Genomic DNA, 26,391 nt, shown 5'->3' with positions numbered 1-26,391 from the left:
AGACCTTTCGGCAAGGCCTGAAGACCCTTCTGTTTAAACAGGCCTTCTGAGTTCTTGGCCTTTTAACATCTTTTTAACATCTTTTAATATTTTTTTTACAGGCCTGATTCTTTTATGACTTGCTGCTGCTCTATGCTCTTTTTACCTATTTTTTTTACTCTGACTGCTGTTTTTAGTATGTGTTAATATGTTTTTATTTGTTTTTTAAATTGTTTTTTAATATGTTGTAAGCCGCCTTGAGTCCCTTCGGGGAGAAAGGCGGGGTAGAAATAAAGTTATTATTATTATTATTATTATTACACTAATTTACAGGGAAAATGTTAGGTTTCCAAGGAAAATTACAGTTCCTAGGGATCCTGATGTCACAGCAACATTCCAGGTATTAGGAAGGGAAGAGAGATCTCTCTGACACTCAGGTAAGGGAGTGGGAAGGAAGGGAAGAGTTCATCTCTGGTTTTCATTACTGTAAAAAAAAACCATGTTTGAAAACAGGACCCAGTTTGAAATAGACTGAACAGATTACAAGTGCACCAAATGTGTATTCCAGACGTGTTAATTATGAGGATTAACAGCATCATTAGAAATGGAAAACTGGAATCTTTCTTATAACCTCCATGTGACAAACCTCCATGCTCTTGAACTGAACTGCCATTAACTAAATTCAGCCAGGTCTGGTGAGTTATTCTGGATAGTTGTGGGCCAAGTCTCCAATGCCATTAGCCAACAAATCTGCACCTTTTCATGAAGGAAAATGCCACATGGATTCTTATGACTGACTGAATTGCATCGTTTATTCTTGTGATTTGGAGAACAAGCTCAAGATTTAGGTACACATGGGTTTATATGGATGCAGCTAAAAACTGAATTGATCGCTTGCAGTTTGTCACATTCATAATAAAATTGGGCAGTAGGGACCTATTTACAGCTGTCACTGGAGTCAAGTACCCCATAAAAAGGCCTGCTAGTTACCTGCCTGGGTATCCAGAGATATCCCTATTACTAACCAGGTTCGTTTCTACCAACTGTTAAATAAAGCCAACATCAAATAGAAGCAAACTTGGCCTGCATACAATTCTACATTGACCTGAACGAACTACTTCTATAGTGATAAGGAAGGCCAGAAAATAACTGATCCAATTTTGATGTTCCTCCTTTGAAACATAAAATTTAAACTATCATACAATTCTGTCTTCTCTACATCAATTCTAATGGTTTCCGTATCCATTTACCATGAGCTAAGTCCCTGTTCTCTATTATTTCTGAGATTATTTTTTTTTCCAGAGAAAGGAAGGAACTCTTATTGCTCTTACCCTTGCCAGTAATGACTTGTTCCACAAAGCTTTATTGTTGTGTATAAATCTTCTGCATTATTTTCCTTTCACTTTTTGTAGCATATATGGATTGTTCATCACATTTCAGTTTGTCTATGCGTAGACCACAGTTCAAAGTCACACAAGACTAAAAAAGGCCTGTTCCCCTAAAAAAGGCCTTTTGGGTTTGGGTGGTGGGGGTGCCTGTTGGGTTGGGGGATGGGGTGGCATGAAGACACATCAGGATGGCTCACATATGGCAACAATGGTGTCTGAATTAAAGCTACAGAATGAACATTGTGAGAGTGTTGGACTTGAATTGGGTTCAAATTTTTCTTTGGCCGTGAAGCTCACTTAATGACTTTGGGCAAGTCACTCTTTCTCAGCCTTACCTACCACATATGGCTTCTATGAAGATTAAACAGCCCAATCCTACGCATATCTACTCAGAAGTAAGCCCTATTATAGTCAATGGGGCTTACTCCCAGGAAAGTGTGGCTAGGATTGGGCTGTCAATGGGGTAAATCCCACGTACACCACCCTAAAGTCATTGGAAGAATACAGGTATAATAGACCAATTTTTATGCTTACCCATTGTTGTATTATATTACAACTTAGAAGGACTTTGGTCTTTAAAACAGTGCATTTATATACTAAATACTCTTGAAATACACAGACAGCATGTTTGCACTAAGACATGCATGTTTTCTGTTCTGAGTGATGCTGCAGATCAGTTGTGGATTAAATTATCTTCAACTCAGCCCTAACCGGATGCAAATCAGTAGTGCGGAAATGCTGTAAATTTAGGCTGAAACCAGGGATCTGTGTTCCGTCAGCCTCTCCTTTTTTGAACATAAAGTTGTAGATATTTTGGGGCCATTGATGGTTCTTCTTGATAAGTAATTTCAAAATGCTGTTCACATTTTCTCATCAATTGCTTCCCCCCCTCCATTTATATTCCCAAGAAAACAGTTTTGGGTCTTCTGAGCCCTTGATCCATTTCTCCATGGGCCAGCACAGACATGTATACCAAAATAAGACTTTACTCTCATCTGCCAGTTCAGACAGCTGGCGTTGGCTTCAAAAATCTCCTCTCATCTGTATATGGATTAAATGAGAAAATGTTTCCCATGCCGGCAACCCTACATCTGGGTGGACACTTTAGTTAAAACTTTTTCAAAGATCAAGGGCATCTTCTGCTCTCGTTTTGCATGCAGACTAAGCTCAGAATATGCCCCCAGGTAGAAGCAGTTGCTGAAAACAGCACTTTGAGTGTATTCACATCAGGAACATCCTGACTTAAATGGCTTATTAAAAGCCTTCCCCAGCTATATCTGGTTAATCAGAGATCTAACTTGTGTTGCTGGCTGCATTCGAAGCTGTAATCCTGTCAATAGGTTGTTCTTCAGATGTTAAGGTTCCAAAGGACTGACGCAGGTGATATGAAGTGTGCTGAAAAACAGCACATATTCAAAGTGGAGCAATACCTGCTCAGAACCAAGCTAGCATGTGCTAGCAAGCAAAGATATGCTGAGACAGAGCAGGCCCCTTCTGTCTACAAGATTTTAAACAATCAGTACCATTTAAATAAGGTGAGAAACACTTCCAAGAAAACTTTCCTATATTCTCCTTCTAAAAGTCAGTGCTTATGCATTTATATAGCATCTTTAGGTGTTTATCAGAATTTGGAGGGAGAACAAGGACACCTCAAAAGATTCCAAACCATGAAGGCCACTGGAAGCCAATCTACTACTTGGTCTGAGTCAAGATTAATCAAAGTGCTAATACATTATCCAAGGGGGGGGGGGCTGTATAATTGGAAGGGGCATTGCGGCAATAGGCAAAGGTCACAGGTTCAGTTTTGAAAGAGTCAATATTTCCTTTGCAACAACTTTACACTAGTGTAACTCAAGGCGATTTTCTCTCTCTCTGTAATCATTCTCAAGTACAGAACAGAGAATAAGCTATATTCCAGATCCAATGGCATCACTTGGCAGCTGCAACACAGGCTATTTACACACTACAACTTCCAGAAAATCAATTTTCTGATTCATCTTCTCCTTCCCTTATTGTAGGACATGATTTCTGTTATGCAAAGAGAAGAGATGTCCCTCCCATTAGATTTATCATTGATGGGGGAAACAATGGAACCTAATGAGCAACTGGCAAGAAACCTTGTTGCAATCATTTGGAATATACCTTGAGTCACTTGCCATTGTAGGAGCTGACCTGTCCATACAGCTCAGTATTGTCAACACTAACTAGAATCCGTTCTCCGGGTTTCAGACAGTCATCCTTCTTTGCCCTACCTACAGTCGACTCTGGGACCATGTACAAAGCATGAACTTGGTCACTGAGTTCAGTGTCTTTCCCCAAAAGTGAGACTGTGAAGATAGCAGTGTAGATTCTGCCGTTCCAAATTTTGGAAGAAATGAACTGATGTTGCTGTGCATTTGATACTGTCTCCATGTTTACTCCCACAATAACTTCTTTCTATATTTGTAAATATACAGATGATATAATAAATCTCCACTTGCTTGTCCTACAAATAATGTAGTTAAGGGCACAATCCTAACCCCTTATGTCAGTGCTTTCCAGCAATGCAGCTCCGAGGTAAGGGAACAAACATTCCCTTACTTTGAGGCGGCCTCTGTGTGAGACACCCAACTACAAGATGCAGCACACATCCTATTGGCACAGCTATGCCAGTGCTAGAAAGTACTGACATAAGGGGATAGGATTGCGCCCTAAATTGGTGTGACAGCCCAATCCTACCCCCCTGCCACTCCACAGCATGCAGCCATGCCAACGGAGAATAAGCTGCATGCTGGGTGGGGGGGGGGGGAGATGATGACTGCAAGGCCAATGAGTGGTAAGTTAAAAACTTTTTTTACTTCCCTTTCAATATGCCTTCTGGTTACCCCTGGGTCTCCTCAGACCCACACCAACTATTTTGCTGACGTAAGTCCAAGGAGAGAAAGGGAGCAGATCCAAGTTAGGAAAGGGGGAGAATATCCAGTGTGGATGACTGCTGCTGAGATCTCCCCTCTCCTGCCCTCAAACTACCACCCCCCAGTTTGGCCCACTCCCTGCCCTGAACTGCCCACAGCCTGCCCCTGCAACCACCTTACTTGCTTCACTGTGGCCTGGATGGGCTGCTGGCAGACATTGGGAGCTGCCGGTTATTTCTGATGGGGTCTCCTTCGCACTTTGAATCAGCACTCCATTTTTGGCAGTGCCACACTGTTGATGATGGCAGAATGCTAGTTCCTCTGCTTTAAACAGTGGATAGGATTGGGCCATGAGCTGGGAGGCAGGAAATCCAAGTCTCTCCTCAGAATTGAACTTAAGCAAGTTAGGACACAATCCTAACCAGGTCTACTCAGAAGTAAGTCCTATTTTGTTCAATGGGGCTTACTCACAGGAAGGTGTGGTCTGAGTTGTCTAAGGATTGCAGCCTTAATGTGCCTGGCAGCCCAGTCCTATCCTCTCCCCGCTGATACAGCAGCACCAAAACAGCTTGTGCTGCATCCTGTGTTGGGGGAGGGGGGGCAGATCATGAGGCTTGGGTGAGCTTCCCACTCATCAGTGGGTCTCCTTGAACCTGAGCCAGTTCATGAGTCAGTGCAAGTCTGGGGAGAGAAAGGAAGCAACAAGGGAGGCAAGGAGGAGTAGCATACTAGTGCAGGTTGCATGCGCCAGCACACAACCCCTCCTGTCTCCATTACCCCACTTGCCATTCCCCGATTCTGGTCCATTCTGCCCTTTCCCCATCCCCACTGTTTACTTTCCAGGTTCAGTGGGTGCAGCGGGATCCGGCAGCAGAGCTGGGTTCTGTCACCTGTTGTGGCAGCATGCGCAAAATGGCTGCCAACAAAATGCTGCACATGCCTTTGAGAACCATTTTGCGACAGCAGAAGTCACACCACACTCCACCTGGTAGCCCAATCCTACATAGAATGGGGCTATAAGACCTTCACCTGAACACAGAGGATAATAATGGCCTATTGTATGGGGGTATATTAAGGATTACTGAGTGTTTTGAGTACTCAGCAAAAAACACTATATGAATGCTAAGCATTATTAATATTATACTAGAATTGTGATATGTGTAGCACTCGGGGAAGGGAAAGCATGAAATACTATCTTAAGTATGCTAATATAAGAGATGGAACTTTAATGTAGAGATTGAACAATTAGTGCCTCAGTGATGGTGCCAAAGGAATACTGATAGATAGACCAATTAGAGAGATTTCTTGTAATCTTAGACACACCACCATGTTTTACATCTAACTCACAACAGCAAGCAGTGAATTCCCTAGATAGCCATGCAGAATGTAGGAACTACTTCCTCAAAGGAGGCCCATTGCTCACATCCATATGGTAGGCATGCTGTTGCCTTTGTTATCTTTAGTAGGGATGTGTGAAATCTTTCCGTTCTCCCTCAGCTGCCCCCCCCCCCATACACAGCACTGATATTTCTGCCTTCCCAAATCTTGGCACTGCAATGTTCAGAAAATCTTTTGCAGATATATTATTCTTATAATCCCCCAGTGGTTGTTTTGCATCATGGATGATCACTGCATGCTCGTGAGTGCATGATGCACTATTCCAAGAACAGACTGGCCTGTCATTGTCCATAGTGTCTTGATGCTCATCATCATCTCCCATTTAAAGCCTCCTAAAGTACACAACCCTAGTTCTCCCGATCACCCAATTAAAGAGGTGGTCGGAGTTTGTTTGGCCTGGCCGGGACACGAGAGTCCAGCCCCTCCCCAAGGGGGAGGTGAAGGGGGCGGGGTCTGGCAGCTACGGCGGACCTTTTAAAAGGGGACGAGACCCAGCCCTCTTCCTCCTTGCGCACGTGGGCACCATGGGAATACCCGCCTGCCCGCCCTAGAGGCAGTCTGAGTTTAACTGGTCGCCGTTTGGGGCCCGGTAGGAATTTTTTGTTGCCTGCCAAGATTGGCCGAGGGCAGGCAGTTTTTTCGCCTACCCCAGACTGTTATGGGCCTGGGGGTTACATCCCCCCCTGTTTGCAAGCTGCCATTGGTCACTTTAAGAGGGCAGGTGGTGCGGGCTAGGAGGCGTGAATGGGACTCTGGCATGCACCTTCAGGCGGCATAGGCAGGGCAGAACCCTATTTTAGTCCTCAGGGCCTTGGCGGCACGAGGACGTAGACGGGGCCCTAGCCGGGACCGCAGGGCACACCTCAGAGGCTCAGCGGCTCAAGGTGGTGCAGTCTGCGGTCCGGCTGCCTTCCCCTTAAGGGATAGACATGGATGAGACGTGCTGTCCCAGCAGCGGGGCGCGACTTGGTGTCGGGTGCATGCCCGCCTGGGGGCAGAGGTTTCTGGTACCGCCCAGAGGTCCCTCCCCGCACCACAGGGGCTTTTGCTGCCTCGGATGCTGCAGGTCTCAGGCTCTGCTTCTCTTGGTAACATGAAATAAAGTTGCCCTTTCTCCCATATCTGTTGTCTCGAGTGTTCATTGGACAGTGCGGAAACAAATCCTCATTCCCCATTCAAAGCACATGATGGGCTATTTCACACTTTTCTCTTTAATTGCATAATGCCCCCTCCTTCCTCTCCCCCTATCCACAATAACCATTTGGAAACCTATTGCTTTATTTAGAACTCTTTTCTGTATCGACAAATATGTAGCTTTCGCTTTGGGAGGCAAAAATCATGGATATTTGCAGAATCTCTAGTCTGTACACATCTCCTTTCTCTTTTTTCCCCCACAGCTGCCAACATCACGGAAACAAACAATAGCTCCAGCAAGCACATTTCCCTAACATATTGTGAACTCTGCTGATGAATGAAGTAACAAACTTAAAACATAGCCTCATTACTCTGTCAAAGACACTTGTTGAAATGGCACGTTTTGTTGCATCAGAATGAAGCTCCAGACTCCACATAATTCCAAATGTTTCTGTCTGTAACCAGACTTGCTCAATGACATTTAAGTACTTCCAATAATCTTCATGGGACCATCATTAGACTTAAGTCCATACTGCATCTCTCCAAAAAGTCTGACCCCATAATACCATCATTCTAAGGCAGACAGAGTTTTGAACATTCACACATAACTGACTATATAGCCAAGTCCAGAGAACAGCCTCTTGTCCAAGGTGATATGGAAGTTCAGTCTTTGGTGTGTGATCTATGAAGGCTCATTCAGACATGCAAATCACCACCTGATGCTGCAGAAATCCTGATCCTGCACGGGAAGTAGTCTTTAATCCCTCCCCACATCTAGTCAATATTTCTGAACTGAGGTGACCCCAGTTAGGACTGACTCAGCACCAAACGGAAGCTCTTATCTTTTTAAGGTCACCTACAATGACCTCAAAAATAACCAGAACCAGAATCACATGCAGTAACTCCTGTGTCAGGCTCAATTACTTGTGACTCAACAGGGCATCTCACTGTACATAGCATCGCATTATGATTGACTGGTTCTTGCAGTGGAGACTACCAAGTGCATCCTGTTTCCCAGGAGGTGGGGTAGTAGAGAATTCCAGACAGTGCCTGAATGAGGGTTTGGATAACACTTTTAGATTGAGAACATTTGCCACTGCTCAGTCTCTGCATAATGCTACTACTACCTCTGTAATTTCATAGAATGCCATTTTTTGTCTGTCGTGCCTTTCTCCTTTCTATTATAGCAAAGTCAAGTAGTCATCCATTACTGCAAGATCTTAACAAAATGTCACTGTGTTTAACTTAAAACACCTTCTTGGAAAAATTTGTATGCATCTCAAAAAGTCTTCACATTACAACCTCCTTGAGCAAGAGCAATTGCTTTTCTTAAGGAACTGTTGCACTTGCAACTTGAAATGCAAGCTTCCTTCAGTCCCTTCTTATGAATCCCCAGAAACCAGTGTCCAATATACATCACCCCCCTAGTATTCTGCTGCTCTGTTTTGACCCATTTTCCATAAATTGCACGTGGTGTGTGCTCACAGGAATACTGAGGAAGTGCAGCTCTTACCTGGGTTGCTCTTGGAGGTGCGCACTGGCGTGTAGTGGTTTTTGGAGGATGTTCGGATTGGTGTGTTGTCTTTGGGGGAGGTATCTATAGCCGAGATAGTCTCTCTTTCACAGTGTGCTATGGGGATTGGTCCTTGCTGCCGGAGTATATCAGCCAGAGCCCTGGAAAAGATAAAGGAAGGAGGGATGATAGTGCAATGTACTCACATGAAACAACATGAACAACATGCAAGAGTTACTGAACTTTTCTCCACGGTGTAAGACAATATGCCTTTTACTCCCAGAAGGGTGAAAAGGCAGGGCCTAAAGCTTTTAAATAAATAAATAATACTTTAACTTTTTGTTCTTGGGTGCACAATTATGCATCTATATAAATACTAGATTCAGTGAGGACCAGGATGGTGCCAAAGTCCCCAGCATATCAACTTGTGAAGTTGCCTTACGCTGAGAGGGAACACTGTCCCATCTAATTCAGTAAGGTCTACATGGATGGGCAGTGGTCTCCAGGCTTCGGACACAGAACTTTTTCCATTCCTACCTAGGGATGCCAAGGAGTGAACCACAGACTTTCTGTATTCAAAGCCTGTGGTCTCAAAGTCTGGCAGCTCTCCATTTACTTGGAAGAACGGCCTATGGGGCTTGGGGAGCATGGGCTACAGCCAAAACACCAAAAGTGAAAGCCACGCTAAAGCATCTCGCTTTCATCACCAGTTTTTGTTTATTGCCTCAGAGGCTTCTGTGTAGTATTCCAGTTTAAAGAAAAATATATTATGTGATCACAGTACAGTATGCCATAACGTAGCATTTTATGAGCTTTTGCTGACACACTGAAGATATAAATTATATGAAAACTTCAATGAATGTCCTCCTTTTCAAATTGTTTTCTCTAACGGTCTGGGTGAGTATTGGCTGCTGCAGCAGACACGTAATTCTCCTCTTGCTGTGTCTTTACCCACTCCCACCCAAGACTCTGAAAATGCTTTCTGAGAGTCTATGGGGAGCTGTCGACAAAGGTTTCAGTTAGTATCTTAAGCTTCTTATCCCTTGATGAGATAGTGGTCAGTATCTATACATACACAAGAACCGTGAAGTGTGTAACACCACACCTTTAAACTCACCAATTCAGGTACTCAAATACTCAACACAGGGTTAGTAAAATGCAAAGATAAAGCATCTGTAATGTAGCCACTATACTTGCTTAAAAACTATGGCAGTTTTGATCTCAAGATTGATAGGAATGGGAAAATGATATTTGGCATTAGTGACAGCATGCCCAAAATTCACTGATTCATAGTGGCGTAGTCCCCCAGTGGGGAGGGGGAGTGGGGGGGGGGCTGGGACACATAGATGTGAAGTGGAACATTCCAAATCAGGAAATGATCCTGTAGCAGGTTGTGCCTGCCTGCCTTTGCCAGGATCTATGTAGGCTGCATGCCCTTTGACAAAGGGTACTTCATTGTTCCACACTGAGTTAGAGGGGGTGGCTGCAGTCTCTTTTGCCCTGAACAAGAGATCAACAGATCAATGAGATCTGAACAAGCTGCTGCTTTATTCTTATGAAGCCTCCTCATTCATGGCTTTAGAGGAGTCAGAGGTCTTGCTCTCTTCCTATTCTAGTGATGGGATTAGTATTATAGTCCACAGATCTTTGCACTGCATATACGTGACTGCACGTAAGGGTCTCTGAATGCTCACTCATGGAACCAATGGTTCATACTGAACTGGCAGCAGAGGAGGGAATAAAAAAAACAGAATAAGCTTTGAGAAAACATATTAAGTGACCTGACTTTGGGCATAGTGCTCTAATGTGCAGCCTACCAAAATGCATGGGAATTGCCCAAGAATACTACTATATTGGGATTTTGTACAAGTCAGCATCTCCTTTTCCATTTAACAAGTTGGTTGGAAAAAGCAATTAAAGAACACTTAAATTTAATCTGTTTCTGATTATCACAACAAAGTGCTGTATTAGATCTTGTTTTGATTTGCAAATAGGATAATTAATATTGGGTTTCCTATCCTTTCTCATTTTTTTTTCTATTTTAGATAGATAAGTAGCAAGGAAACAGTTGTCATTCTTTCATTTTTCTCCCCTGATATTCTTCAGTAAAAGTCACAGAATGGCAAGAGGGACATTTTAGTAGCATCTGGCCACACCAACTGCATTCGGGGGATAAGAGGGAAAAGAAGGGTGATGGGTGAGATCACCAGACTTTTTTTTTTTCCAACATCAAACCTTCTGTTGGAGACCTGGGTGGCAAAAAGGAAGATGTTACCCAAGTTCCTTATGAAAAATATATCTGCATTAAATGCTGCAGCACTAAATGACATCAAGGCATTTCCAACAGTAAGCTGCTTTTACAGACATTCGGAAGATGTTTCATCTGTAAGACTTTTAGACTCCTCAGAACAAGAATGAAAAGAATCACATGGATTGCTTACTCCGTGTAGCCAAGAGCTACAAAGTCTCTTCTAAGATACAGAGAGGGCACAAGAGCTTGACTTGGAAGGAAAAAGTTTTAAAGCGGATAAAGAATGATATGCTTTTTTCTCTCAAGTGAGGATATGGGCCTAGAGTCCAAACAGTGGAATTCCTTAATGCATGATTGTGACTGCCTGCAAACGTTAGGTGAAAATAACTCAGGGTCCCTTGCGCCAGCCTGGAGTGTTACAAAAATGCCATAAGACACTTTTGCACCACCTCAGGAGTCGGGAGGCTGGCACACGGACATCCAGAGGCCAAATCTGGCACTGTTGCACTGGGAAAGAGGTGAGTATGCACCGGCTAAGTCAGGGCGGTGTGGGGATCTGAGGAAAGTGGTGGAGGGCAAAACAAGGGTGTACTAGGGTGGGAGGAGGGCGGGTAGCAAGCAGCAGGGAGTGGTGCCAGGATCTGGCACTTAAGCTGGATCCTAACTTCATTCCCAGGCAATGCAGAGCAATGCCAGGCTGCTCGGATCTGTGCCACCAATTTAGGTGGTGCAGATCTGGGGAATTAATTCCTCTTGCCCCAGTCTGAGCTGCAGCCAGCCACAACCCTGCACTAGATACAGCGCAGGCATGCCTGCCTGCCTGTTCCACCACAGGTTAGGATTGGGCTGTCATTTAAATTAAACATTTCAGTTCCAGATCTCTTCCAAGTTGCAAATCATTTCCTTTCTCCAGCTACAAGATACTGGTCACAGGCACAGTGAGCAAGGTCATAACCCTAATCCAAAATTTCACCCAACTCTCCCAAAGCATTTTGCGTACTCAGGGTGCCCAGGCGTCTTCTTTTTCCAGGAAATGTCCTCTTTTTTAGCCTCGTGTCCTGGAAAATAACTTAAATGTCCTCCATTTCCCTGTGAGCAGGCCCCTGCAGGCAGCGCATAGCCTTCTTGTAATTAATAAATTATATGTAATAAATTATATGTAATATAGTTTTAATTTAATAATAAGTAATATAGTGCTTAAATTAAACCCATGAAATCAATAGATGAGTATTTTTAATTTTTATTTTGTCATTTTTTTTGGATGTTCTACATTTTGGGGTTCATGGTCCTCTTTTGCACTTGACATCTGGTCACCCTGTGCGTACTGGTGTCCTAGAAGGACAATATGACTTACTGTTATTATTTTACACTATATAATACTGGAAAAAAATGTTTGCAACATAGAGGTGTCCTGCTGTGCTGGGAGTTGCCCGCAGCAGGACGGAGAGATGATAGTGAATTGAAAGCATCAATTCTCTTGACTGCGTGTACTCTAAGTCAGAATCTGCATCACAGTAACCCAAATTCTGTGATCGGATTTGTATTGAAATGGAACATAAATTGCATCAAAATCCTAGGGTTTGATTTATATATCTTTGCTTACTTTGCATAACCTTTTCTACTTCTGGTAGCCACAAGGGAGGGGAGAGAAGCTATGCAGAGAACTGAACATCCATCCCTGGCTTCTGGAAATCCTGTTTTTCTGTTTTCTGAGAATTCATCAGGCACTGTCCATGTAATGTCTAGTTTATCTCCATATCTATAAGGATCAGAAACACGTTTTTAAAGAAAAAGAAAATAACAGCAAAACCTGAAATTCCCAAGGTCCTGAATTCTGTGCCAAATAGTTAATGCCATTTGGGTACCATTAGCGCAGAAGTGCTGTATCAACATAAGAAGTTGCCACATACAGTATTAGACCATCTAGATGCCACACCTTCTGCACAGCTGCAGGTGCTCTGCCTGACACCAAGATACTGAGACATGGTTTAAACAAATTATTTATCCAGCTTATACAAAAGACATGAAGTTCCAACTGAGAACTGGTAGTGACCGATGCCCTAATACCATATATAGCTGTTCAAGTCATAAAAGAACATTCCCTCTGCCCTAAACCACTCTTATATGGTAGTATCTACTCCTAACCAGCTTTTTGGGTTCCGATCCTCATAACATAAGGGGGCATAAGGGGCATTGTTGGGCATCCAAAGGAGAGAATGTATAATGGATACAACCAAAGTTATTTGTTAGTTGGGAGAATAGGCTAGACAGTCAGAAACCTGAAAGGTCCTATCATCTTGTGGCAAAGCTCTTCAATGTCTGGCATAATCCAGCCAAAATACAAACCTGAAGGGAAACGGTTACATTTCACACCTGCACCCTGCTGAGATGCATCTTATATTTGTTTATAAGTACACATATTTGAGATAGGACATAATTACCAGAAGGGGAATGATTTAATTAAAAATATCCCCATGAAATAGGGCCAAACTGCATGTGATATGCAGGTACATGTCTCTTTTCCTCTATTGTTTGGTTCTTCAATGACAAGCAGCCCTGGGAAGCTCTGAGTTTGAACGAAGGAGTAGCGGAGGGGAGAAGCTGCTTAACCCTTTTCTACTTTTTCATCTCTGCTCAAAACTGCCCCCTCTCAGCTGCTCCCTCATTGTGTATATGTATGTGGGAAATAAAAAAACCCTGCATCACTATTTTCTCATGGGGAAAACGCAGCATAGAGAGAGTTGATTTTGAGCAAACAAATGACAGAAAGGGAGAGGAAATAAGCAATTCCTCTGTTGTCATTCTGACATTCTTTCCAAAGTTGCTTTTGTTAAAAATGAAACAAAACACAAACCATCAAGAAAAAGAGAACTGCAACTGCATGTCAAATCTGTTTTAGAACACAAAATGTAAAGATCAGAATCCTGAGCACTGGCTTTGGTCAATGAGCTATCCCCTCAGTGCAATTCTTCACATATTCACTCAAATGTAAATTTTTGGTGTTCTGATAAGATTCTCCCCCTCCCCCAGAGCATGTGCAGAAAATCACAGCTTTAGAGAATTTCCAGATTATCATTTTTAGCACAAGGAATGCAGGCATGAATGCTTGCTTCCCATCTGTGGTGCTGTCTTTTATGAGAGTTCTGCTTCTGTTGCAAGGACATGCCATTTTCCTAGAACTGAATGTGCTAGATTGTGCTCATGGAAAGAAATCTTATTCTTTCATAGGTAGTAAGCACATCAGCAACTGTTACCCTGCATGTGCCTGATCTTGTCTGATCTCAGAAGCTAAGCAGGGTCAGGCCTGGTTAGTACTTGGATGGGAGACCGCTTGGGAATACCAGGCGCTGTAGGCTTATACCATAGTCTTTCGAGACTGAAGGTTGCCAACCAACCAGTGGTGAGTCTGAGTGCCAAGTGGAATGCAGTTGCACAAGTGTTTTGGGGATCTGTCATATATTGCCTGTGACTCAAATAATTCCAGTGACACTACTTTCTGTGTCGACAGGACTGAGCTGTTTGGTGACTTTTTGGAAACTTTATTTGTTAAGGCTTCAGAGTTAAAACATTTTAAAAATGGTGATCACAAGTTATGCTTCCTCTTCCCTGAAGCAAAGCCTCTGGTCTTTTTTTTTTTTTTTTTTTAAAGTAAAGAAGCCACTTTTAATGAAAGCCAATGGATTTTTGGGTTGGGTGGGTGATAAACTAAAAACAGCATACAGATGGGGGCTACAACGGGGATAAAAACCATGATGGGGCTACAAAAGTCCCCTTACCCCTTGTCATGGTGTCATCAGGTTTCATTGCCTCCATACCTGTGCAATACTAATGAAGAAAACATACCTTCCATTGGAGCAGGTTGTGTGTTTAAGCACATCTCCAGTTGGGCCCTAAGAGTGTTTCTACTGAGAGATTGAGAGATTCAAGGAAGTCAAGCTGTGAACGTGATCCAATGAGATCTGTTTGGGGTTTTTTGTTTTGCTTTGTGGTGGAAGGAGGACATTTATGGTTGTAATTTGGCATGGGTATAGTTTTGATTTTTAGCTTTGTGGTTGTAACTTTGTAATGGCCTATGTACTAAACAATAAAATTGCTTCTGCATGTTATGTTACTCTGACAACCCAATCCAACCCCAATCTTTCCCCTGCCAATGCAGCCATGCCAATGGAGCGTGTGCTGTGTCCACAGTGGCAGTGGTGGGATGGAAGAGAAAACAGCAGTTTACCCTTACCCCTACATAAGCCTCACAATTGCCAGTGGGTCTCCTCAGACCTGTGCCAGCTCTTTAGTTGGCACAAGTCCAAGGAGACCAAGGGGGTATGTCAGCAGGCTCTAGAGAGGATAGCATCCGGCGCAAGTTGTTTGTACCAGGTGCCACCCCTTCCCTCTTCTGACATGCCCCTGGCCCTCCCACCCTGCTGACTTATCAGAGTTGGAAGGTCTTCTCTTCACTGCCACCACACAGAGGGTCCTCCCTGCCATCTGCATTGGTAGCCTAGAAAGTCGCAGCTATGTGCACTTGCGGGTCAGCATTTACAATGCTGTAAAGCATGTACCGCTGCCAGAACACTAGCACCATGTAAGACTGAACTGTAGATCTGGTCTCTCTCATATGCTTGTTTTGAAGAAGTTCTGCATAACTGAGCCAGTTCTCACATCCAACATGCTGTAACTAAAAGAGAGTTGAGCTAATTTACTAACTTCTGTCAACAAGACAAACATCACATAGTGCTAAGCAAAAATAAAAGGCCGGCTCTTTTATGCATTCTTCTTCTAATATAATAGCATGCTAGTCTGTGCATGAAAAAGACAGAAAAAAGCAAGTGAGGATGGGTAAATTGGTGACATAAGCAACATAATCACTCTCTGACCAGAGGTGATGGAGCTCGTACAAACACAAGGAATGAAAGTTTAGTGAGCAGCCAAATTCAGGAAAATAAAATCTGCCTGTTTTGGGTAGAAGTGTTCTCCTCGCAATGCTTGTTACTCTGCTAAACCTTCAGACTGTCACCAAAGCGGAGCTATCAACGCACTCTGCACTTTATTTAGGAGCTGAACTGAAGAAAGTGAGGCTGTTCTGAGTGGGCTGGGGAATGCACCTTTGGCATTAGAAGAATTCCACATTCATGAACTCAACTTTGATGACAGATTCACAGCCAAAGGAAACTCTTAGTGAATTGCACACTCTCACCCTTCATCTACTAAGAAGCATTCTTCTCAAGTCACATCCTTCTTAATTTTGTATCACTCTCACTGTATCGCCCCCCAATCCTGACAATGAACTGTTTTTTAATTAAAGCAGAATGCTGTTTGTGAGCCACTTTCAAACGTTCTTACAGAAGGAAAGCAAAACCCATGCGCATTTGATGGAGATGACTATTCCTATCACTCATGCAACACACGGCATTTCAACTGGATGCTTCCCAACTTCCAAGTGAGAGCAATGGGAATGCTAACCAAAGATGAAGGACTTGATCTTGCCAACCTCACTGCAAGTGAAGCCAAAGACATCCTACTCACTTGTGTAAGGGCTGCAGGCCTGGGTCAACTATGACACAGTGTGAAAGGCATTTTGTTCCAATAATACATCTTAAAACGGAAAAACAAATCTCTGAGCCTCTGCCTCAGAGGCTGCCTCACCTATCTGAGCAGATGGAAAAGTCAGGCTGGCATATTCATATCTTTAGATGATCGCTCATGACACATCCAATTCTGACCAAGATCTTCAAGGGCTGGATTCTGACGCCAGATTCAAATTAGCTATGTTGATGTCAGTTTGGCTGTCCAAAGGTACACCTGAAAATGCGATCTATCCCTGCTTACTGCTGAAGGTCAGAACACCTTACAGCAGTGGTGCACAACCCACCAGCTTGTGTAAAGCTTCCCCTGTCCTTTAAAGAGGTGGGGGAAGGGGAGAGGCAGTGACGTGATCCCCAGGATTGCTTCACTAAGGGGGACAAGGGGGGAAATGTTTTCACTTACTTTCCACAAAGTTAGGGCTACAGCACGCTCCAGGAGGTGCGGGGAGCCCTGCGCACCCCTCTGCAGGGCTCGCCGAGGCTTGGAATCTTCAAACGGAGCGATCACAAAGCACTTCCTGTTTGCAATATCGCTCCATTTGAAGATTCCAAGCCTCAGGAAGCCCCGAGGAGGTCTGTGCAGGGGTTCCCAGCACCTCCTGGAGCCTGCTGCAGCCCTAACTCTGTGGAAAGTAAGTGAAAGCACCCCCCTTAATCCCCTTAGCAACATGATCCTGGGAATCACGAAACTGCCTTCGCCCCTTTCCCGCAAAGACTTACTTTGGGAGTAAATCACTCCAAAAGTTTGAGAAACACTGCCTTTCAGGCTTCAGGTTCATCTCCACTGCAGCATAGAAAACCAGTGGCATTATTGATCACTTGAAGCATTGAGACTTACATGACTAGCACTAAGAAATCTCACTGGAAAGTTGCTGAAGCCAGTGGGCTACAGAACTTATACAGGCGATGGTGTGGTCATGTCCCTCTATGACGGAGAAGGATAGACCCAGCTAAGTCTAATTCCTTGACTACCTAATATACGTAGGCTTCTACAGATAGAGAAGATTTGCGTCAGCACTACAAGCATACTTTAGTTTTATGCCATCTTAACCATTTATTCAGTTCCTCAAGGAACAGGTGCTTGGTGGAAGTGCTAAGTATTCTCTGTTGAGAAATTCAGAGGCCCCCTTGCTGAACTACAGGTCCTAGGATGAAGTCGGGAACTGACTATTAACAGCCCAATCCTGAGATCGGCATTCTGGCCTTTCACCGGAGCTCAATGTTGCAAATGTGCCGTAAGGCGCATCTGTGAGGCTTACCACTGGGCCAGAACCTGTGCTAGCCCGGCGCTGGGCTAGCGCCGGGCAGGTCCCTGTCCACTGCTGCTTGGTGCTCTCATGGACCACCAAGCCGCAGCACGGTAAGAGGGGGTGGGGAGGGGGCGGGAAGGAGGCGTTCCGGGGAGGGGGGAGGCAAGAGGAGGGTGGGGAGGAGGAGTGATGGGCAGGCGGGAGGTGGAGAAAGGGCGGGCAGGAGGTGTGCCGGGGGAGGGAGGGAGGTGGGTCTCTCCACTCTGTTCTGCTCCACTGGATCCAAGGCATTTGTGTGGGGTTCGGTGCCCTACACAAATGCCTTTACCTTACTGCTGGCATTTTGGTAAAGTGAGTAAAGTGAGTAGCCCCATTGCGGGGCTGCTTCCCTTACCTGGGAGAAGGGGATGAAAGTTCCCTTCTCCTGAGGCGCTGCCCGCGGCAGGCTGAGGCGCGCAAGATGCGGCAGGAGCCGCTATCGGTGCCGCTGCAGCCGCGCGCCCCAGGCAGCTCAGGATTGGGCTGTAAACCCGTTCAAGTGTAGATCCACAAAGCAAGCAAGTGATGATAAAAGAAACAAAACAATATCAAGACACTGCACAAGAAACCATCTGTGCACTGAAAAAGGCCAGTATCACAATAATTTGAAAGCTACTTATTTGATGCTGGAAGATATGGAATAAACACCAGTCATTGGCAAACTCCTCTTTACATGCAACTGTAATGAGGATTGGCACTTTTTCTCTCAATCCATAGCCTACCTCAATAAGAACGAAATATAACCTCTAGAAAGACATAGCATGACGCAACCTCAAATATCCTCCCTCTACATCATATTAGTGAGACTGGCCTGTTAAATGCTAAAGATAAAACAGCTCAACCTATATATTAGAAAAAGATATTTGGAAGTTAAACACTGGAGTCACACTGTTGTTTACATGGATACCCACTAGGATTTTGCTTGCTTGAAGGGTGGTCTCCATCATATATTGATAGAATGCTCAAGAACAGTCAATTGGTGATTAGAAGGATTCTGGTCAAAGTCAAGGTATTCCACAGTTGCCACTAAATTAAACTCCCCTTGAAGTAAAGAGTCTCCTCATTCACACCAACATGCCTGGCTGACGTGGATGTTGTTGAAAATCATCAAAGCCTTTCAAGTGATAGTAGTGGCTCCGATGCTCACTTTTTATGCTGCTTGGCCAGAGGCAAGAGGCTGTCAGAAATTACTCATGCAGACAACAGGGCAACTCACCTGAAATGATGCATCTCCCTTAGGACATGCCAAGAGAGGGCTGAGGAGCAGGCTGTCAGGATTCCTTTGAGCTGCCTGCCATTCATTGGTCAGTCTGGTATCCAGACTGTCCAGGTGTCATGGAAAGTTCAAAGAACTATGCAAGCAGGCAGCCCTTTGTCAAACAGAATTTGGCCTTGGTTATACACTATGATCTGTACATACGTTCTAACAGCACTGACTTCCTGGATTCCTGAATGCACAAAAATCAAGGAAGAAGATCTCAGTGCAAGGCAACGCCCCAGCTCATTGACGGCCTCTTCTGTTTCCCTTCCAGAATCCAGACACATTCGCCTCATGACTTTCCTGTGGCATTATAGAGGTTCCTCAGGAACTGTTCAGCAGCAAGAGATTGTGGGTTGGTCCAATATATATCACAGCATGGCTTGAATGTTTTTGTATTGGAAGTTGTTGGTTGGCCACCTTCAGTCTCGAAAGACTATGGTATAAGCCTGCAGCACCCGGTATTCCCAGGCGGTCTCCCATTCAAGTACTAACCAGGCCTGACCCTGCTTAGCTTCCAAGATCAGACGAGATCGGGCATGTGCAGGGTAACAGTTGTTGGGGTGGTCCAATATAAAAGGTTTTGGCAGGCAAATGCAAAAGCCTTTTCAGTCACATTTGAGGGGTTGTAAGGCTGACAGTGATGGACACTGACTGTCACCTCATTTTGGTAAAAGTGTCAGGCTTTATAGCATCTGTGCACACGTGTGTGTTTGTGAATCTATCGATCTATGTACTAGTACATCCTGCTTACGGCTGTAGATAAGGGCACACGTTGGTGGTTCACAATGTACGTGCCGAGAGAGTGGGCTGCAGGTTTATGTGCTTGGATTACTCACATTCATAGATCATAATAAATAGGGACAAGGAGGAATGTGTAAAAAGGAAGTCTTTCTGAAGGGGGCTAGGAAAGAAGACAAATAAGATATGGTTTTATGCTCACTGGAACCTCAGGAGAATGTGGAGCTACCTCTCTAGCAGAAATGCAAACCTCTGCACATTTAGAATTGACACACTATGTTTCTGTTTCAAAAAAGACCCAGCTCGGTTGTAGTGAACAGGCACATTTCTCCTCGATAACAATTCACTCTGCTGGCTTAGCTAAGCCAGTCTGTTATCTTCATTTTGTCAGTACTCTGCTGCATGTACTTCAAGGTAGGCTTTACCTAGGATGTGTAGTGAGAGAGCCAGTCTGTCTGATATTGCCAGGGGAAACAAAAACACCTGGATGAAACCCCCTGGACCCCTGCTGAGTTTAGCTCTCACCTGGTCATTGTTGCAAGTCAACCCACTGATCTCTAGTATACAGTTTGGCAGCTTATCTCCCATCTTTCCATTTCCTGTTTTGTTTCAATAAAACTCTTCCTTGTTTGAGTAATCAGCCTGCCTAATTCTTTCAACAAGATAGAGAACAAAGGACACCTGCCTCTTCATACCTCCTCTAGTCAACAGTACCCAAGAGTGGCTTTTGCGTGTGCATGAGAAGAACCTGTAGAAAAGGAGATGTCACATCTTAGACATTTTCACACTCTTGTTCTCCCACAGAGAAGCCAATGTAGAGGTCTGCCATCTAATCGGCAATCCCTGGGTTGGGAGAAAGACAGGGAGCATTGCCTAACCTTGTGCCCCTGGTGGCAACAACCTACTTGTCTATGGCTAATATACACAGTTGTGCCTTTTGAAATCACACTGCTTTCCAGTCTACTAGGACATCAGCCAGCTAGAAGGTACAGAAACACATTTTTGGATGCTCATCATTTCCTGGTATTTACAAAAGCAATGAATTATAAGTTTTGGATACTATACAGTACAGCGGTCTGGCGCCACTATTCTTGTACATATGTCATTATACATACAGGAAAGAAAATGCCAACGGGCAAATCAGGGTTAACTTAAAATAAAAATGCAAAATCAATTACATCAGCATCATTTGCATAGTACCTCTTATGCAGTGAATGCCACATGCAGAAAGTGCTAGAGTTTTAAGCAAGTGAGGATAACAAGGAATATACACAAACTACTGAGTGCCCTTCAGGGAAATAAAGCAGGGTAAATGAATAAAACAAATAAATACAGTAAATGAATAAAAGAAATATTCACATTCAGAATGGAAGACAACACTAATCCAGAAGTTAGTCACAGTCTGATTTTGGAGTATTGTGAAGTTTACTTCTGGATTAGAAGCACTTCACAACATTCCAGAATTGGAAATGAAATTATCTCAGCAGTGTGCAGTGGCTGTGAGCAGAACCTGTGTAGGAGATCAGTATCACATTCCCATTTCACAACAAATAAGGGTTTACTGTTTATAGGTGATCATTGGATTTTTCTTTTGTACTTCATCTCTAGTTAGGTCAACAATTAGGTTGAGAAAGACAATCACTAAAATTCTTCCAGCATCTCCTGTGTAGTGGGATGAGAATCTGTTCAAATCTTGGAAAGAAATAGCCCATTTGTACATGGCTTACAAGGACTAAAAATAAGGAGATGAAGGGGCATGGTTTAGCGAAATGACACACATAGTTAGTAGTGGCAGTGAAGGCAACTGAGAAACTGCATTCCTCAGCAAGCCTATTATGTATGGATAATGAGTGCTGATGTCTACCAAAGTGATACAGAATGCACAATTTGGAGGTAAACTATATAACTTGTTTGAATGTTACGTGGTAACAGAAAATTATGCAAAATGATTTTTGAAAAAAAAATGACTAAAGTTCCTTTAAGGTCAAATCTTCACTATTGGCTGCTGCAACCCAAAATGGCAGGAAAAAATTATACATGTTCAGCTGGGAACTGTATAGGGCATGACAGTCAGATGCCATGCCAATACTATTCCTAATAGTGCAAACAAGGGTGTTCCAGTTGTATTCAAAAGTCGCATAGGTCAGTTGTGCATCAATGCCTACTGAGTTTAAAAATGACCTATAGATTTACAGCATACACAGATTTACAGATTTACTGCAGACACAGTAAAAGAAAAATTGAAACAGAGCTCTATATAAGGAGAATTTCAGTTTTGGACAGTTCCCAGAAGCACCTGCCAACAAGAACAGGAGTTCCATTATGAGTTTAATTACAACAGGGGGGAAAAACAAAAAACAAACACCTTATATGTAACTAGAAGATGAGCCCCTGACTTTGAGGACAGCAAAAGATAAAGCTGGCACATTTCAGGGAAATTCATCAAGTATAGAGAGAACTGTAGGGAATATTAGTTGTGGCATGTTCCATCCATTTCTATACCATACCAGCCTTGTAATATGCAGTATTTCCTATCCTCTAGAATGTGGAGTGATCTAAGTATGTATTCGTCAGCTGATATTTTCTGTTTGTATGTCAATATGCAGAATGGAAAGCACATGGGGCCTGTTTCATGTACAATCGCCACTGCTTCATGTACATATACATTCATTGTCTCTGATAAGGACCAAGTCTATTTTAAATAGTCTAGGATTAATCCCAAGGCACAAGTCCTACTATTTCAACTACCATGTAGGAGAAACAGAAATGACAATTTTTTAGTTACTCGGACAGGGCACAACTATTTCTGAATATGTGTCTTGATAGAAGAAAAAGCTTAGGTTCAGATCAAAGGTTCAGGTTATTTTCCTGAAGTGGAAGATCCAGGAAAAGTCTAACCGGAGAGACCCAAATCACAGAACTGAGGACTAGAAGACATGCATGCAGAATCCATATCCATCAAGCAGAAAGCAAAAGAAGACTAAATGTTTCTTGTCAAAGAGACCTTTGCAATTAGGAATAAATTTAATAAACCATACCCATATCTCTGAGTCCAATAATTATGCCAAGTGCTAGAGGAAAAGAAAAAGACCCATATCTGAAGAAAATGTAAATATAATTGTACATTGTATACTTTATAACTGCCAGACTGAATGAGGTAGGTAGGCAATTATAATTCGGAAATCTATGTTAGGAGTCTCAATTATCTATTAAAGACAGAACTGACACAGAGGAGAGCATTCTAGCTTATATTTCTTTTAATATGTCATATTTCCTGAATGAGTGTTAGTTTTGTTAACTGTTAGTTGCTTTTCACTAGATAATTCAGAACTCCAAGCCTCACAAAGTTGAACCACATTCTGTTAATATGCATATGGGGCATACTGGAAATCTACCTCTATGAAGCAAGAAAGAGCTGCAGAAGTCAGCTAGCCTCACTTATGAGCACCAAAAACTCACTTCAGATTAGCTCTGAGAATGATGTGCATGGGATCACTCAGAACAGTCATTGGACAGTGTCACTATCCACATATTGCTTAACAAGGATAGTGCTGCTTCATAAGAAACAAAATGAGATAAGTTGTGGTTTGCTCATTTCCACTGCAAAGACAGCCTTTCAAGCCCAAATCCACATGACTTGCAATGTTGGATCTACATGTGCAGATGAAACAGCAACTGCATGAAAAAAAAACAAGCCTGGTATCCATTTTGAAAGCCCTCAGCATGAGCTTCTGTAAAGAGTTTTAAAAGAACTGCCACAGCACTTGCATACCCTCATATTCTAACCTACATGAAATCAGTTACAATTTAGGGCTTGACTGTGCTGCTAATAAAACCCACAGGAGTGGAATTGGACAAATAATTAGCTATTTTAAATATCAGTTTTAAGTCAAACCATTGAGCTCTGTGCAGGAAATATTTTATCCAGCAGATACTCTAAACTGATATAGTATTTGCAACTGCTAGAAGATTGCCTGGTTCCAGACATTCAGACTAGTTTGACACATAACTAATCAGTAGCAGTGTCTTACTGCTTCATCAACACCCCAACGTTCCATCACCGCTCATAGGAAGGAAGGGATACAGAATTCCTGTTTGTGCAAGATAAAATATATTTTACCTGCCCCTGATCTTTCCCCACCTGTTAACTCCTGGAAACAGACACACATAAAGGAGGGACATCTACAATACAGAAGACCTAAAGAATGTAGAAATGTTCTACATATTGAGCCTACATATAAGAAATAACTCTACATATTGGTCTCAAAGCAGAAATGACCAGAAAAAGTAAGGATCCTGGCCAAAGAAGCCCTGACCAGTGTGGCTTTACTACTTTTAAAACAAGTAAGCAATATGGTTCCATAGACCTTAAAACCCCTTAGACAATGGATAAATGCTTCATAATATTTAATCTGGTGTGCCAGAGTTGAGCAAATTTAGGTTAAACGTCTCTGAAAGGTATAATTTTTTGTCATCTACTATATTCTAATAATGAAAAGTCAATCTGCTTTTTCAGAGATTCCTGAAGTCAAATTTTTTGAACATTCAATCTGTCATTCTTTCTTTCAGACCCTTCATCTACAATCAGGCGATTCATTTCACCATTTAGAATTCATCTTAAAAAAGCAAAGGAAGCATCAAAGGAATAGAAATGACAAGAGGTGTTTAGACAAGGCTGACAAGGCTCCCTATGAATTTGATGGGAGGTCTGCAACTCCCTTGGGATTATACACAGCAAAAGGAACATGTGCTAGGTTTCTAAATACATCAGAGATGCCATTCATCCACTAGAGCACACTGGCTTTAGCACAAGGGCCTTTGAAACAAATAATAATGACTTCCAGTCCTATACAGCAAAGGTTCATACTCTCGCTAATCACTAGAATTTTAACCAAGTATGTGCAATAAAATTTGATTTTTGACTTCTGCTTTCTGTTAGTATCACTTTTGGGATCCCACTGCTGTGTGGAATAACTATAAGTAAACCACTGACTAAGAGCAAAGGGCATTCCAAATTCACATTCAATCCTAGCAAAACCCTTTAGAACGCAAAGCTTACGACTGCAGTTGAAGTCTACAAAGAAGGTTCAGATTCAGTGTGTGTAGCTGTGGTAACTTATATACTAACTGAGGAGTTGACCTTCACTGTGTATGAGACAGTAGGATGATGAGAGAAACAAAATAATTTTTTTTAAACTCTTATAGAACAGAAACAAACTATAAAAGCAGGAGGCCCCTCTTTTTGTGGGCCTCCTCTGGGTTTTTTTTTACTTGAAGATGCCAATATTGTTTTCCATGCACTACATAAAACACACGTTTTCCAATTTATAAATTGTCAGGTCTCTTGACAAAACACAGTCTTTAATTGATGACTTAAATGAAAGATAATCACAGAAAGACAGCTGTTCCTCTCAATTAGGGTTGCTTCTGTTATACATATAAAAGGTGGTTTGCTATAAATTGTTTTATAGGTTTATATGTGAGTAACACACACCCAAAACATAATGTCAGGCAACATTCTGGAATCCTGCCTCAGTGATGCATGTCAGTTGGAGAAAGACAGTGGCCATTCAGAGAGGTAAAATGAAAGGCAAACATCAGTCTTTGCCCATTTCAAATATATTTCTGTGATGCAACACGTCCAGTTCCTACAAAGCTAAATGACCTTTCTCTCTAGTTCTTTCTTTAAAAACAAAAGCATCTTTACAATTCAAGTGTTACTACAGAATATCTCAATAGTGCTTAAAAAAGGGAAATGTCTGAAGTGGAACATATAGCTACAGCTACTGAGGGTCTCCTCCCTAAAACAGTAAGGGACATATGGCAGAGAAGACTGCCAAAAGGCACAGTAAGACGAGTCCTGTTACGTCAGAAGGAGGCAATGCTGAACTTCCTTCATTCTCTAGTACTTGGACAATGCAAATGAGATGTAATTGGGCACATATAGCACAGGGGGAGACACCATAAGAATGCTCAGTCAGAGAATTGAAGAGGCGAATACTCATTTGTGCCAACGTGCTGAGTCCTGGGTCGGCTGTGGAGGGATAGAGAGTGAACAGGTGACAAGGGAGATGCAATAAGGCAGCTAAGGTTTTGTAAGTTTTGGCAAGTACAAATGGAGCCTATGGAAAATTTGAAATAGCACAGCAAATCTTGCTCAGTGTGATCCTTATGCAGAGCCAGTGCTGAACACAGAGAACAGAATCAGTGGTAAGTTCGCATGGAAGACGATGGAAGTACACTATCCAGCATTTGTACTTATTGGAAGGGATGTCTCTAAGAAGGGTGAGGAGCAAAAGCAAAGCCTGTTTTTAAAAAAGAAACAAACTGAGTTTTTTACGGTTTTGAGTAGACTAATATTAAACTGTAGTGTTGAAATCTGGAATGAAATCCAGAAAATCCATTTCTGCTTAAAAAGCATTAAGTATCATTGACTATGGGCAGCTATTTCCTTATTTTAGGCCCTGCTTGGCATTATGTAATTCTGTAGTTAGCTCTTCAAATAATAAAAGTGAGCCTTAAATAGACTAAAGGTGATCACAGGAAGCTGCAAGAAATAGGGGACTTTGAGGACACATCAGTGATGAGACAGAGATTCTCTTAAACACCTGTTCATTTCAGAGCCTCATCAAGATGGTTACAAAGAAAACATTTTAAGGTCTCTGAATTTTGAAGATGTAATTTAGAGGTCTTCTTTTCAAAGTCTATAAGGTACGGTTTCTAGTCTTGCCAGGTAGTTATGGTAATTAGGTTATAATATAACATTCACTATTAATAGAGAATTGAGACTCCTACACCATCCATTTAAAAAGTGCTCCCCCAACTGTGGAAGGATACAGCTACCTTGGATATCATTCTCTGTCTCTCCTCCTCAGCATGGTCAGTTCAAGGAGAACAGCTTAATGTTTTGCAGGGTAAAGTCTTTCTCAGTTCTTACTGATATTACAAGTGATGTTTAGACTGGCCT

General features: G+C 42.7%; 1 protein-coding gene and 2 pseudogenes across 1 annotated transcript in view; 1 reads left to right on the top strand and 2 right to left on the bottom strand.

Annotated features, from left to right (window-relative positions):
- Positions 1-26,391, bottom strand: part of SHISA6 (shisa family member 6) — a 320,988-nt gene that overhangs the window by 293,034 nt on the left and 1,563 nt on the right. Inside the window, exon 2 of the mRNA XM_066615832.1 lies at positions 8,307-8,467. Within this exon, the coding sequence (XP_066471929.1) occupies positions 8,307-8,467 (161 nt within the window). The remainder of the gene's footprint in view (positions 1-8,306; positions 8,468-26,391) is intronic.
- Positions 13,797-13,913, top strand: LOC136642341 (5S ribosomal RNA; annotated as a pseudogene).
- LOC136642536 (5S ribosomal RNA) lies at positions 19,130-19,246 on the bottom strand (annotated as a pseudogene).

This window comes from Tiliqua scincoides, chromosome 2 (genome assembly GCF_035046505.1).
Source record: "Tiliqua scincoides isolate rTilSci1 chromosome 2, rTilSci1.hap2, whole genome shotgun sequence".
NCBI classification, from domain to species: Eukaryota; Metazoa; Chordata; class Lepidosauria; order Squamata; family Scincidae; genus Tiliqua; species Tiliqua scincoides.
Note: the sequence above shows the minus strand (reverse complement) of the source record. Positions and strands in the feature narration are given on the sequence as shown.